Source organism: Drosophila navojoa, chromosome 4, assembly GCF_054131105.1.
Source record: "Drosophila navojoa isolate 15081-1374.11 chromosome 4, UAZ_NAV_1.0, whole genome shotgun sequence".
In the NCBI taxonomy this organism is placed as follows: domain Eukaryota; kingdom Metazoa; phylum Arthropoda; class Insecta; order Diptera; family Drosophilidae; genus Drosophila; species Drosophila navojoa.
This window is the reverse complement of record NC_142892.1, coordinates 21,068,314-21,084,465: the sequence shown is the minus strand read 5'-3', so window position 1 is coordinate 21,084,465 and position 16,152 is coordinate 21,068,314. Positions and strand designations below refer to the sequence as shown.

Below are 16,152 nucleotides of genomic sequence, written 5' to 3'. Positions count from 1 at the left end.
TTACATCCCCTGGCCACCTGAAGGCGTTAATAGGCGCTGCAATGCCAATAATTTGCAATTATACTTAATTGTAATTGTAATTGTTGTATGCCACAACAGCTCGTAATTGAGTGTGTGTGTGTGTGTGTGTGTGTGTGTGAGTGAGTGTTGTCTCCTTCTTCTTCTTCCTCTACACTTGTTGCTATTATGTTGTTTTTTTAATTTATCGGCTTTTATTGAGAGTATTTGCTCAGCGTGTATGTCTGTGTGTGTGTGCGTGTGTGTGTGTGTGCCTGCGGGCATTATGTACATAACATTTTCGTGTTGGCTTAAACGATCGTTTACTTGGCTAAACAAATGTTTCGCCTGATGTTGCCCATTATTTGGGGTCTAATTGCTTATAGAGGCATAAATCTCTCAAATAATTGTGTCAGAATATCTATCCATCGCCTTACACTCTTATACCAACTCAAGAGTTCGATATTTGTGCCTCTATCGAGCGTCTTTAAGATCAGTTAAACTTGTTTGAATTCTTGCTTAAATCTAAATTTTATTTCAAGATATCGTTTGAGTATTCAAATGAAAATATATATAAAATTCGATTTAAATTAATTATTATTTTAATTTACTTTATTTGTGTAAAATTGAATTAGGGAAGAGCAAAAATATTCTGTGGTGCAAACGATATCTACAATACGCCAAGTTTTCACCATTATTGCAGACTAAGTGAGAATCGCTTTAGTCAATATGATTAGATCAACGTAAATACATATAAATATGGCCTGTATAAATGGTGAAAATTGTCTTTGATATTATAATATATATAGGTGATTCTATATATATAGTTGCAAATCCGTTTCGAGTTCGTATCGTCGCTTAATCTTAGACTACAAATTTACCAAAATCTCATTGTTTTAAGTGTGTGTAGTACTTAGTTGGGCTAATATATATATCTCATCATATATCGACTCTAAGCATACATAGTTATATTTTCATAGATCGTGTTCCATTGCTTATACTAAACGCTTAGCAGTTATGACATATGTATTAAACTAATTATTTCATTTATTCACTTATTGCTGCTCCTTGGGAGCCGTATTAGGGTCGTGTGTATGTGTGTGTATGCGTATGTGTGTGTGTGTTTGTGTGTGTGTGTGTGTGTGGGGAGCGCTATGTGCTGCAGCTTAATATTAAGAAAAAATACTCAGTTCCAGTGCTCTCGATAGCTCCAGTGATTCTCCTCCTTCATCCTCCTCTGCTCCTCCAGTCAGTACAATATTCCCGGATGGACAGCGCCACTGCGCTGAAAATAAACATTCGGATTGCTGCTCAAAGTCGGTTCCAGCGTCGTATAGAGATTCGTTTCGTCGGGTCGTATAAACATGCCTGCCGATGCGGAGAGAAAGAGAGAAAGTGAAGGAGGAAAAAAGAGAAATGTGGATTAAGATAACGTATAATATATAAAAATTTATTGAACATTATTATGTACATTGTATGTCATAATGTATTAGTTATTATATATTAAATAGTTATTAGTACCACAAGTGAATCTGATATCATCTGTTAGCTGAACTTAAAATATAGTAATTTTGTTTGGAGTCTGCAGTATATAAATCATATTTTGGGTATTCGTATATCATATTGATAGTAGTTAGGTATAAGTTAGTCGAGATTGATCAACTCAGAAGTTGTAATGGCTTTCAGTCATCTATGGCACAAATTGAATCTCTGTCTCAATTCAAGTTGAAAGATGTTTAATTTATCAATTCTAAGCCTATAAAAATAGAGATCGTAACTAATACGGGATCTATAAGGTCTTTTCATATGTTTTGCTCGGCAGCAAGCAGAGAGTTGACAGAGCTGACAGTAAGACAGCTCTGAATGTTATATGTATACAAGTAGCTGACTCGCTTTTCTGGTTGTTACAAGTTTGAGGCTCAGATAATTATATTGTAATTAATATAAAATGCTGCCACACTCGAAATACATTTATAATGAGCTTCACAGCGCAGCCCAGGGCGCGATGGTATGCAGCTAAACAGCAGTTTAAGATAAGACTTTTCTGCTTTACCGTATTTTGTCTAGTTGGAGGAGCTATACGAAATCATCAATTTATGTTGAAAGAAACCAGAATCAAAATCTCAATATACATATTAGTTGCTATTGATTATTATGGATTAGTAGACAAATGTAGGTGCGGCGGGCAGGAGTGACGCTACTTGAATCAGTTTGCTAAAAAGAGTCAAAATTTATATACACACATATGTATGTACATATGTATAAAGAGGTCTGCTTGTTTAGTAAGCGGCTTACTATTATTAGTAATACTTCAATACAATAGAAAATTGTACATGAACTACAAAAGATATTCGATCTCTATTATTGCCAGTACTACTATATTTTGTTGTCTACAAGAGTATTTCATTTATATTGTTACAGAACAAAAGTTGATCGTAAATAATCTATGAAAATACATAAACAAAAGTTGGTAGCTAAAGAACATGTAGAACTAAGCAACGTTGTTGGTATTACCTGGGGCATAGCGCAGCGTTTTGGCCAATTGCGCTGCCTGTGTCATGGAGGTAATCGAGTTACCCAGCTGTTTGAGGGTCAACGGTGTGGCCAGCTGTGTGGGCGGTGCGGGCGGTGGTGGTGGTGGTGGTGGTGCGGGTGGGTAGTAGCAGAACGGGTGCGCGCTCAAATGTGCTGGAAAATAGTGATACATACGTGTATAGCTCGGCGGTGCGGCGGTGACCAAAGCGACTCGATCTGCTGGCCCGGAACCCATGGTTCGTGTGCAAGGGTTTTGTTGTGTGAGTGTGTGTGAATTGCCGCGCGTGTGTGCGTGTACGTGTGCGTGTGCGTGTGTGCAGTTTATCGATAGTGATTTTCCATACCAAACCAAAATTTTAAGCCCAGCCGTTACACAGACACACACACACACACAGAGAGAGACATATGCATAAGTACATATATGGAATAAACATATTTACAGTAATTATTTTGTTGTGCCACACATATTAACAAAAAAAGGTATATGTATATGTATATATATGTAGATATTTTTAACGATAAATGTAAATTTAATTAAATTTCAATAAGGTAAAATACCGGAAGCATAACCAAAATGAGAGAAACATTCGAAATGATTGATGAATAAAATAATACAAATTACAAAAACAACATCGCATGATTATGTAATGTATGTTGTGTGTGCGTGTGTGTGAGCGTGCGTGCGTGAGAGCCGTGAGCGTGACAAGAATTTTGAATGCATGATGTTGACAATTCGATGAAGGAGACGATTTGATATTTGGTTTTTATGTCGTAGCCGTTGCAATGAAATGTTTTGTGATGTGTTTAGACGATGATGATGATGAGCATGATAGTGTGTTGGCGATGATCATGTTTTGATGAGTTGACAAAAATGATATGGTAGAAAAATATGAATATATAGTATATGCAGTATATGTATATGTATATAAATAATTGAGTGCAAGGTAGCTTAGATCGAAAACTTAATGGCGAATCATATAACAGAGATTTCAAATAGATGTCACAATTTTCGCATTGGGCACAGATTGCGGCCCTAACCGCTGACCAAGTTGACCAAGCTGACCACGCTGACCCGACCGCTGGCTAGCAACCCAAATACCAAATTACTCTGCCATATTTCACACTCTCGACTCTCTGCTGTCCGCTGTCCGCTGTTGGCTCTCGAAAAGGCGCCAGCTGTAAACAGCAATTTATGAGCTTAATGATGTCAAATCTGTGCGCGAATGGAGCTAAAACCTTTCGTGTCAATGGGCCAACATAATATTATAACACCCTCAAGCCATAGAGAAAGTCTTCGTGCTGCTGATTGTGGCTCGTTTATCGCATTGAGCAAAACCCAAAGCGTTTTTCGTAGGAATTCAAACATAGTTTTGCCTTATTACAGTTTTTGTGCGACAAGGTCATTAACAGCACATCGATTCGTAAGACGCTTTCAACTTTATCATTCCCATCACGCTGACCGACTCGGCCAGATCTTCGACTGTTTATATAACTCTATTTGCTTCTTTGTTCAACCAACAAATATTTCAAAATTCAATCTCTGATCATTTCTCGTTTATTACGTGCTTTCGGAAAGATATTTTGATAAATGAATCGAAAATGTTTTCTTGTTTTATGAGAACTTTAGCGTTATAGTGACTAGAAATATATTATAAGTGTGTGTGCTTCAAAGCAGCAAACTGAATTGTTAGAGGCGCTCCAAGAGATAACTGAGAATCGATAACTGAGTTGAAAGACATTCATCATTAAGAAACTAAATGGGATCAGCTAGCAGCCCCAATTAATGAATATTGATATATAAATAATATAATATATTTATTTATATTTTATTTTCTTTAAATATATTAAAGCCTATATTCGACATATATATAACATAGAAAACGTATATTAAATATGTGAAAAGTCATTTGAGCTATGAATGAAACTTTACACACAAAGCTTTGCAAAGGAGAAAAGAGCCGAAATACGACTTAATTCCGGCTTTCATCTATTGAAAACTGGTTCGATCGCGCCAATAATATTCACTTTTGATTGCATTAATAATGCATTATTATATGCAGCCAACTTGTCCTAATCAAGCAACTACTTCATCAAGTTTGTCGCTTAAGTCTTTTGTTTGAGCACGCCTTGAGCTCCACTATTTTTGGACTGAGCACGAGCTTATCATTAGAGTCGACTGATATAGAGGTATTTTCGTACATACTCGTATAAATATCACTTAAAATGCAAAGCCAAACAAATGGGAGCCAATCAGCAGTGAGCGCCTTGGCGAGCCTAAATCAGAGCCAGGCATGAGAATGCTGTCGCTGCCCGCTGCCTGCTGCCCGCTTTTGCAGACATGCTTATAAATTATGATTATTATATTTTCAACAGCTCGCAGGCCAAAGTAACACACACATTTATAGGGTACACACAGTAAAGTATGTTAATGACATAAAAACCGAACAGAAATAACTGAGACTGAGATAAAAAAAGAAAAACACGTAGACTGTAGAATTGCTAAACTGGACACCGGGACTGGGATTTCTGCTGCTGCTGCTGCTGTTGTTGCTGCTGCTGCTGCTGCTGCTATGAGTGCGACTGCAACTGCGACTGCTGAACTCTTGACAGTGTTAAATGCAGCAGTTACACACATGCGCCATCTATCTGAGCGCTGGCTTTGCTTTAGCTTTTCTCCAGCCCCTGGCCCCTAGCACCTACCCCTCTCTGTCTCTGCTGCTTCACAGTCTTGGTTTTCTAATTAACTTAGAACAAATACTGCAATTAAGCTCGCTTGTTTCTGCTGCCTGGCTGCTCTGGCGGCGCACGAGCTGTGAATCTGGAATTATGTGTCAGAAAATGAAAATACATGTGTAAGCCTGCACATGTGTGTGTGTGTGTGTGTGTGCTGCATGTGAGTGTGTTTGCATGCACATTTGCAAACTAGTTTTCAGCTGTGACTGCTGCCACGGCTGCTGCTGCTGCGGCTGCGGCTGCTGTTTTGCCGCCAGCTGAAGCGGCAAATTTGGCTTAATTCTTGGAGCACGGCCAATGTTGCTGCTGCTGCTGCCGCTGCTGCTGCTGCTGCTGCTGCCTGACTTCATTTGGAGCTCAGCAAATAAGATTTCTAGTCACTAACTGCGCACAGAGCGCACATTCTGGCAGTGCTAAAACGTCTGTCAGCTCGCTTTACAATTATGAATTATGCTCGCTTGCATAAAATATGCCACTTTGTGGCTGCTGCTGCTGTCTATTCTCTTCACCAGCAACAACAACAACAGCAACAAAAGCAAAAGCAAAAACAATAGCAACATAAGCGGCTAATTAAGTGCAAATATGTATGACCAGGCTCAGCGGCGCTGCCCTTCCTTCGTGCGTGTTTCACAGCGCATCTGTGTTGGTGCATCCGCGTTTGCATGTGTGGGCGTTCGAGTCACAGCTCGCTAGAGATGACAGTGACTGATGGCAGCGATAGTGACTGTCACTAAAATGCTTAAAAACAAGAATCATCTAGCTATAAAGTTTTTTTTACCAAAAACTCGTCGTGTATTAAAACTTGTATAATTATTCTTCTAGTACTATGATTAATATGTATATTATATATGTTTTATATTATTTATCATAATTATTTATTGTGAGTAACCAAAAAAATATTGTAGACAAAAAAAGTCGTATAAGACAAAAAACTCCTTGGCATACGTTCATATTATAATAAAAATATAATTTTATATATTTAATTTCAATGCATATGGTCAACGTTTTTGGAATTTTCTAACTTTATGATTTTTGTAAATTTGCTCTTATTTATTCAAAGTATTTATTGATTGATTTTGATCGAATTTGATTATGTATCTGGGGCAAAATCGTTTTAAAATTCTTTGTCGAATTCTATTATTATTTTTTTAGAAGAAGAAATATGCAAATTATATTGTCTTGCCTTTCTAGTAAAGTTATTAAATTGTTCTTTGTGCTCTAAGTTTTTGGAAATTGAATATCCTATTTCAATGTTGTAAAATAAATATTTGGATTTGAAATGAAATATTTCTACATGTATATTTTATGCGATTTAAGCTAACTAAAATATTTGCGCATCGCAATTATTGCTCATCTCTATTGACAGTCAGCTAACCGCTAAAGTTTTTCCACGTTTTGCATTTTGCAGTTGTCGTTTACGGGAAGTTCTCGGATCTAACCGCCTTCCACACTCACTCTCCATAGTCCCCTTTCGCTGCCTCTCTCTCTCTCCCTCCTCTCTCTCTGTCTCTCTCTACCTTTCTCCCTTCTCGCTCGCACACACTATCGCTGGCAACAAGTTAAAGTTAAACCAACTGCCGCACGTTGACTGATTGCTACGTGCAGATTGTCATTGTTCACTTTTCATGTTGTTGTTGTTGTTGTTGTTGTTGCTGTTGTTGTCGTTGTTCTATCCGTATTGCCAACTATTCTTATTGTTGTTGTTTGTTGCTACATACTTTGCAGACTTGAGTAATTTCCTTGGCGAGCGTCGAGTTTTTCCTTATTGGCTCTGGCTCTGGCTCTGGTTCTAGCTGCAGCTACAGCCACATCTGAGGGGTCTGCTGCTGGAACTCTAAGGTCTCTGGTCTGGGGTTCTCTTCTCTGACTGTCTATATGTGTGTGTGTGTGTGTGTACTTCGAGAGTGAGTTGCCAGATGTTGTGATATCACGAAGCAGCATTATAACTAATTGGCCACGTTCGTTGGGAGCACTCTGTGTAGAGAGTTCATTGTCATGAACGTGGCTAGTGGCAGCTAGCGAGCGCTTGGCCACGCTCTAGGCGGAAGAAAAGCATTTTTCACATGCCCACAACGCGATCAACGGCTCAGCAGCAATTTGCATATTTTGGGCAAGGGCGTATGACCTTCAAATTGCTACAATTCAATTTGCATTAAGTGCGTGCTGAACCAGCCAACCCAGCCAGTGCTCGGTACCGTAAAGAGCTGCGTTGCCAACGTCTTGGCCAATTTAGCGTAATAATTTAACGTATGCAGTTGGCATGGCTCATTGGCTCTTGCTGTGGTTGTGGCTGTGGCTGTGGCTGCCGCTCCACTCGCTTGGCTAACTGCCTGGCTGACTACTTCAATCGGTTGGCTTTTCCGCTTTCGGTTTCATTGCAACAATTCGGAACTGGTTATCGATTACGTTTACAACGTCGTCCAAGTCGAGCTCCCAGTCGTCGTTGGCAGTGACTGAGGCTGCTGCGGCTGCTGCGGCTGCTGCGGCTGCTGCTGCTGTGGCTGTGGCAGCTATTTCTAGGCAAAACTTAAATATCATCCAGCTAGAGGTTCAGGCTCGACTTTGAGTGGGGCGCTGTTATTGCTGTTATTGCAAAACCGCTATAATTTTGTGGTAATATACAGCGACGCTCGTTTCAAGCACGTGCTGCAGCATTTACTCGACTCATATATTAAGTTACGAACACACACACACACACACACACACTGACACACAGATACTGTACAGATACTCAGCAACACGTACTTCACAGATTTGTACGTTACGCCATAGTCATCGTCATCGTCGTCGTCGTCATCGTCGTCATCGTTCTTTGCGGTCCATTTTCTGTGCGCCTCAATTTGATTTTTGTTTTTCAATTTCAAGTTCGTTGCCTAAGTCTTTGGTTTTGTGTGCTTTGAAGAGGGCTTAGAACAATTGAGGCTAATCGATTTTTTTCTATTTTTTGTATTTATTTATTTTTTTTGTATTTCTGACAGCTGATGCTGGTCAACGAAATTCAATGAACCACTCGAAGCAATAAAGTTGGCTTTTTATTATTAGTGCTTAAAGTTGAAGAATTTGACGAAATAAAAGTCTTGACATAAGCGAGAGAGATTGTCGATTTGCTTGGAATAAATTTGCAAATACAAAGTAAAACTATTTATAATTCGTTAAGCATCTTTAGGGTATCCTAGCCCTGCCACACGCACAATTTATAAATGTTTTCGGACGAACAATCTACGCTTGAGCAGCTTATTAATTATCTGTCCATAGCTAACAAGAAAGCCAGCCGAAGGTCAATGGAGCTTGTTTATACTGCCGATTGTATTACACGATCATCAAAAATCATTCACCAACTGAATTTGGCCAAAAACTTGTTTGTTTTACGTAAAGAACCGTTCTCTTGTTGAGCCCTGATGCGGTAAAGGGTAAATTTAAATAAAAACATTTATTTCTAACCGTTTCAGTTTATAATCTAGTTGCGGTATGCGAACTGATTCCGATTAGAATGTTGGGAATTGTCGATAGGGTGTGAAAGCTTGCAATTTGTGTAACAAAAGACTTTTGGCAATAGACTAGTTGGCTTATTGACACAATTCTAGGTTAAGACGATTCGATTATGTATGGACATTGGCGAGCTATGCTAATTATAACAGAACTTTCTTGCTTTCGCGTTGTTGACTCAAGCGATCAAAATCATTGAAGAATCGATCAGCCTCTCTCAAGTGTTTGAGCTGTTGGAGCTGTTGGAGTCGGCACAGTTAAATGGATATGCCTGAATGTGGCCTCCTCTGACGGCTTAGTGTATAAGTATTGATATATCCCATAGATAAACATGAGCGCACAAGACAAAAACTTCCGCGACAGCGCTCCAAGCCGCACTTAACCTTCCCAGGTACCAAGCACCAGGTACCCAAGTTGACAACAGCAACAACAAGGAATGAATTAGCATTATTGTTGTTGTAGTTGTAGTTGTTATTATTTGTGTGATTGCGATTGCTATTGTCGTCGGCCGCTGCAGCACTGGCTTGAATGATTGATTTTATATATGTAGCTGCCTGGCATAAAGTCACTCAATAAAATTACGAAAAAATGCGCTGTCGCAGAGAACAAAGGCCAACGGCAGATGCATCCACCACAGAGCCACCTTACTGACCAAGTGGCCATCGTCAGTTCAAGTGCCTGACGGCGACACATCATTGAAAAAACAACAGAAGCAGAAGAAGAAGAGAGAAGAGAAACGAAACGAGATGAGATGAGCACAACAACAACAAAAATGATTTCATCATGCAACAGCGACGGAAGTACCTAAATAATGGGATGCTCCACTAAGTACTTGATCACCTTAGGGCTTGGGTCTAAATAAAATAAATAAATATGTCTATATGTATTTATTTTTAAACAATTGTTGACTAAGTCGGCCTCATTTTCTATAGCTCAATTAAAGCTTTTGTGTAACTAACTGTCGAAGGTTTCTCAATTAAATGGAGAAGCAGCAACGAAATCCTTGATGATGATTAAACCTATATGAGTTATTATGAGTTGGCCCCCTTTGACAACTGTTTATGGTGTACGAAAATATAATATGTTTATCATATGGTTATCTCTATATATACTATAGACCTGCAGTTTGTTGTCTTATTATAGCAAACCCACATAGTTGCTAAACCTCCCTCTGAGTATCTATTTTTGTGACTACGCCTGTCAACGCGTCGTTTGCTCCCTGCTGCGGCTGCTGTTGCTGTTGATGTTGCTGTTGCTGCTGTCGTCGTCATCATCAACATCGCTGTAGTTGTAGTTGTAGTTGTTACAACAATGCGCCTTCAATTAAAGCGAGCAACCTTGAACTCTTTTCAAGCGGTTTATGCGCGTTCAATCAACGGCAACGGCGGCTGCTCATATCGGCCATATCGCGAGTCAGCAGCTCGAGCCGATCCTTGGCCATGTTGGCGACGCGTCGCAGCAACAATAACAAACAGCAAACAGAAAACAGCAAACAGCAACAGCAACCAGACCGGTGAGCTCTGCCCAGATAAAAGCGAAGCTGTAGCTATAGCTGTAGTTGTAGCTGAAGCTGTCAATCTGCGTTGGTCTGCCTCTGCCTCTGCCTCTGCCTCTGCCTCTGCCTCTGCCTCTGCCTTGCCTTTGCCTTGGCAATCATCGAGCGCGGCCTCTGCTCCGACCACGGACGGCTCCGGCTTTGGCTCATTCCTTGGCGTCAACGCCGTTAGCTGTCGTTTAGTTTATTGTTGCAAATTGCTCAGTGAATTATGTGCCGAACTGCTTACTGGGAACGACCACACACACACACATACACACACACACACATGTTATGAGACAAGGCTTGACAGGAAATTTGATATTGTGGGTTTATAAGAAACCAATTTTACGCTGGGTTCCGTCTTACCTAAGAATGAACGAATGAACGAACGAACGGTTCATTTGCTAGCTCAGCGCTAAATTTCGATTTCAATATAATTTTCTCAACTTCTGCCGAAGACTGAAGGCACACAGGCTGAAAGCTGGGATTAGTCTCAAATGAGTTTGAAATTCATATTTATCAGCTCAATATGCCACACTAATTAGAGCTCGAGTTAATTTAAAGTAGACTCAGCCTGCTGAGAATTGGCTATACTTTGATTTATATCCTAAAAGTGTCTTTTCGAGTTTGTTGCCTAAGTCTTTTGTTATCGCTCAGGCTGTTCACGTTGCTTTATGGAAATTAGTTTTGGTTTCTTTACTTCTTTTTTTTTTGCCTCAGCAGCCCACGTAGAGTTTCAGTTTTTCAATTTTAATTCTTTTTTATTTTTTATTTTCATGTTACATTTTTGCCCTTAATCAAGTAAAAACCCTTTTGCCTGTGCCTCGCTCACTTCACTCAGCGCAACTCAACTCTACTCGAGTTGGCACGGCCTGGCTTGGCCTGGCTTAGCTTGGCTTGGCTCAAATCACAGCCACAACCCACACACATGCCACAGTCCGGAGAGCTGGATCGGGAAGGGACGGGACCGATAATGTCAGCTCAGCTCAGCTCAGATCAGCACTCAGGCTGCTCCGTTTGCTTGTTAAGCCCTGTGCCAACTTTGATTTTAAGCTCTGTGTCTCCAGACGTTTGTAGCTCTTGTTGTTGTTATATATTTTTTTTTGTCATGCTCGTTGCTGTTGTTGTTGTTGTTGGTACCCTCAAATGCACTTTCAATTGCAGACAGTTTGACGTATATATGCAGCCAGCAAAAGTACTATATCTTTCATTTATCTATCTATATATGTACCTACCTATATTTTGTCGGTATATCTGTCTGTCTCTCTGTCTGTCTCTCTGTCTGTCTGCTGTGTCTCTCTGTTTTGCTTTCTTTATGCAGCGATAGCCTAGGCCCAGACGCAGAGTGAGGCTGCCCACAGGCACTTGGCGCGAGACGAAGCGTTTCAGCTGTGGGCTGTACGGCTCCAGCTCTAGCTCCAGCTCCAGCTATACCTCTGTCAGTGCCATGTATTGGTTATACTTGCTTTCATGCGTGGCAAGAGCTTCACACACACGCACACATACTTAAAGAGTCGTCGCCGTCAAGTAGCTACCATGTAAAACGCTTCCTACTTGAGCCCAGAGGCGCATTGTTATAATTCGGTAAATTATTGCAACATTTATACCCTAACCAGGAGAATTGTTATGTAAGCGGCTTGTAAGTCCGAGAATCGTGAACAATTACAGGTTGTATGCCTTTAGGGCAGCCTTAAGAACGCAGGCAGTTCAAATAAATTCTTAAATATTACAATAATAGCATTTAATTACAATGAAACGAAAAGCGACTTGCATAAGGCAATAAATAAATTGAGTTTACGGTCTCAGCTCCGCTTTACGTAAGGGCATTTCAGCTTCGTCGAGGCTCGATTGCTGATTGTTTGATGTAATCGTAGACTTTATGTTTTTTCATTAATTAAATTACGTAAAGTGTAAAATGTGTTACATGTTTCGGACACGCACATCCATCGCCTGGCTCAGGCCCCCTACCCTCCTGCCTCTCTCTCTCTCTCTCCTTCCCTCTGTCTCTAATCTAATAGCACCCTGGTCAGCTGTTGTTGCTTACATTAGAAAGCGAACGTACAAAGGCCTTTGTTGTGTGTTTGTTTAGAAAAGCTTAACAAAAACATTGCCAAATATTTATTTTGTTCGAGTTTGATTTATAGTATAGTTCAGACAGTAGAGCAAAAGCTGGTCACATTTTCACTTGCTCTTTGACGCTGCGCCATTTGATGGGGGTTGCGACCAGCTTCTATCAATTGACAATGACATTTAACACCTTTTAATGACCAGATGTGAAATCTGGGTAGTAAAAATATACCTATATAAATATACATCTATGCTCTGGCTTGATAGCTTCATTTGCACAATAATAATAATAACGACCCGAGCAGTTAACAAAAAATGATTAAGAAAGCAGCAGCAACCGCAACTAAATCAAAAGACTTAGGCAACGAACCTGCGCGACGTTCTCACCGAAACGAAAATGAAAGCAGCCAGCCAGACTCGGGCAGACTCAACAGAGTCTGGCAGCCAGGCAGCCACTGCCAGTGCCAGTGCCAATGCCAATGCCAATGCTAGTGCCAGTGCCAGGGCCGGTGCCGGTGCCAGAGCATAGACAAATGAAGAGAGAGATAGTCAAGCAGATTGTCAGACGGAGAGACTGTCAGATGGACGGATGGATAGCTGCTGCTGCTGTTGTTGCCGCTGCATGTTGTATGCTCTTTTTACACTCGGCTTACACGACGGCTCTTGAGAAAATTAATATGCCAAACAATTACAAGGCATGGTAAAACAATTTTAAGCCCAGTTAATGTCGCTGCACAGTGGTACGAAATATGTGAAATCAAATGGCCAATCAAATAGTCAAACTCTGATTGTTATGGTCTAACATAGTTAGGGGAGAAAGTAGAAGATATCTTCAAAAATTCTTGCGAATAATTAAATCCATAAGCTCTTCCTTGCCACTGTAATAAAATTCGACTTTAATTGTTTTTCTAACGCTAAATTGTTGTGCCACTGTGCTGTGTGTGTGTGTGTCGGCTACCGTTTGGAGATCAACTATGAAAGTTAAGACTTTTGCTTTTCTTTGGCTTTTGTTTTTAGAAAGAGCGAGCGTACAGATAAACAGCAGTTCAAGAGTTCGCCCCAAGGCGTACCCCGCCCACTTTTGCTCGACATGTGTGCTGGGGCTGCCTCTGAGGCAAGAAAAGAAAGTTATTACAAAATCCACCGAAACTGACAGCTGACAAGGGCCAGAGTCACAGCCAGAGTCGGAATGGGGATCCGGGACAGCCGGTAGCTGGGGTTGCGATTCGATGCGGACAATTGTGACACTATTGAGTGGAATATTGAATGGAAAGCAGCTGAGCTGCGCTGGAGGAGGGGGAGGGAAACTTACCACCGCCGTTGTTGGCACTGGAGCAGTGCTTGGAGCTGAGGCCCTGGCCGGTATTCGTTGCGGAATTGGGCAGGCCGCAGCCGCTCATCACGCCGTACTTGATGGGCTTGAAGTGGAAGAAGGATGGCGAGTAGCCGGAGCCGGCGCGACTCAGCGAACTGAACTGCTCCTCGCGGTCCTCGACGTAGAGCCCCTCCTTGCCCATGGCCGCCAGCTGCCTGCCCTTGGGCATGAACATGACCAGGAAAACGGTGGCCGACGTGGCCACCAATCCAAAGGCGATGCAGGCGTCCTTATGCCGCTCGGCCACCGCCAGGCCGCACAGCATCCAGCCCAGCCAGATGGGAATGGCGCCTCCAATGGCCAGCCCGATGTATGTCGCCTCGCGATAGTTGTCGCGGATGCCCCGCGACTTGATCGCGAGCACCGCGATGAACACAATGAGGAACACGATGTAGATCAGCGAGAAGAGCAGCTCCGAGAACTGCGTCTTGCACAGCGGGATTAGCACGGTGCTCACCGCCGCGATCCGCGTGTAGATCTCCGGCGTGCCGTCCAGCGTAGTGTAGGACGTCGGATAGAAGAGCGCCGAGTAGTTGGTCTGCGAGGCGACTGTCGTGGACAGGAATCCGCTGCCCATGACCGGCACGCTGGTGGTGTAGATCTCGGGCGGCTGTGTCAGCAGCCACTGGGCGCCGATGGCCACCTGGATGAGCAGGGCGAAGAGCAGCAGCAGGCCCTGGTAAGGGGCGGGCAGGTAGACGCCGCCGTTCAGGCTGATCAGGAACACGCACTTGACCAGCAGGGCGGCGAAGACCAGGGCGTAGGCCACGCCCACGCCGAAGCGTATGGCCCCGCAGCTGAGCAGCGTGGGCTGCGCGGTAATCACGGCGCCCAGCCCGGCGCAGGCGAACAAGCCCAGCAGCAGCATCTGACCCAGAAACAGATGGCGGCGCGAGGGCGACGTGCGCCAGGCCTTGAACAGCACAAAGATCTCGAAGGCGCCCATCATGAGCATCGTGAGGCTGGCCAGCACCAGCACCGGCACCACCCACACCTCCTTGCGCAGGCCCGCGAACGGCAGCTGGGTGGTGGACACAATGCTGGGCGGCGTGGCGCTGCCGCCGCTCGTCGTGGCACGCGGCGTGTTGGCGGCGCGTGCGCGGGCGCCCTGGCTGCGCGTGGGCGTGGCTGGCGTGGTGGTGGCACCGCTGCTGTTGTTCCTCCTGCTGCCGCTGCTGCTGCTGGTGGTGCTCGGTGTCAGTGTGGGCACCACAAAGAACTCCGTGGACATTTCCAGGCGCGCCGCACTCGAGATATTCACCTCGGGCACATTCAGATCCTCGCGGCGCAGCAACTGCTTGGCGCTGCGGCGTGGTGCAGGAGTGGTGCTAGTGGTGGTGGAGGTGCTCGTGGTACTTGTGGTGGAGGTGGAGGTGCTGGGAATGCTGCTGCTATTCGCCTTCAACAGCTGATAGGCATTTCGTTCGCGTTCGCGCTCTTGGGCGGAGCTGGCGCTGACGCTGGTCACCAGGCGGACGCGTCGCCAGATGTTGTTGTTGTTGCCATTCGAGTTTGGATTGCGCGCCGCCGGCGTCGCCGCGATTAGCTGGAGGATGAGCAGCAGCAAGAGCAGCAGCCTGCTGGCCTCGATCCGGCTCCTGGCCATTGCAGTTTGCAGTTACGTGACAACTCAAATGCTGCACATGCTCGCGCGCGCACACGCACAGACACACACACACACACACACAAATTTGCACGCACACACGTAAGTAGTTACAATCAACGCAGAGGCACACACTCGCGATTTGGCTGTCGTTTTACGTGTTATTCTTCGTCTTTCTTCGTGTTATTCTTCGACTTCGACTTCTGCTTCGACTTCGTCTTCGTCTTCGTCTTCAAGCGCGCTCACACGTCCGCTCGCCAGGCCCAACCAACATTGACTGGCGTCTTCGAGCGCTCCGCAACTTCGGCTTTGGTCTCTGGCTCAGGTTCGGACCTCGCAGACGTTTGAGCTTGAGTTTGAAGTCAACCAAGTCGTAGACTCGCTTGCAACTCATACAAATGCTTTGGACTCTGCTCTGCTCTGCTTTGTCTGTCTGCTGGCGAATTGGAGCTTGTTATAGAGAACACTTTCATTCGTTCTGCATATGTGAATAGTTTGGCTTGGCGCTGTGGCTTTGACTGTGACTGTGACTGTGAGTTTGAGTGTGAGTGTGATTGTGAGTGTGGCTGAGGCTGTGCCTGGAAAGTGCTATTAGCCGCAGTCAGCCACATTTACCTCGCTTACCAATCGCCAAAATGGGCCCAACAAAAGGCAAGCAGCCAGACAAAGGCGGTTGTAAATCAAAAGCCAGCTAATGATATATCGATATAGTCCGCTCAGCGGAGGCCCCTGTGACGCGTCGCGGCTATATATACTGATCGGGTTTTATTGTTCCCAAACACCGTTAGTGCTAAGTCGTTCGTTTACACTTGCGATTCC

At 43.5% G+C, this 16,152-nt stretch overlaps 1 protein-coding gene across 4 annotated transcripts; it reads right to left on the bottom strand.

The window, feature by feature from the left end:
* Positions 1–587: 587 nt before the first annotated feature.
* LOC108651552 (uncharacterized) lies at positions 588–15,626 on the bottom strand. Of its 4 annotated transcripts, none has more exons than XM_018101345.3 (3): positions 13,668–15,625; positions 2,512–2,751; positions 588–1,365 (listed from the first exon to the last, which is right to left on the bottom strand). In XM_018101345.3, the coding sequence occupies exons 1-3, from the start codon at positions 15,334–15,336 to the stop codon at positions 1,247–1,249; spliced, it is 2,028 nt and encodes a 675-aa protein (XP_017956834.1). In that variant the 5' UTR covers positions 15,337–15,625; the 3' UTR covers positions 588–1,246. The 4 variants fall into 4 exon arrangements, with proteins under 4 accessions (XP_017956834.1, XP_017956836.1, XP_017956837.1 ...); XM_018101347.3 differs by having other exon boundaries at positions 2,512–2,748; XM_018101348.3 differs by having other exon boundaries at positions 2,512–2,685.
* Between the last annotated feature and the right edge of the window lie 526 nt (positions 15,627–16,152).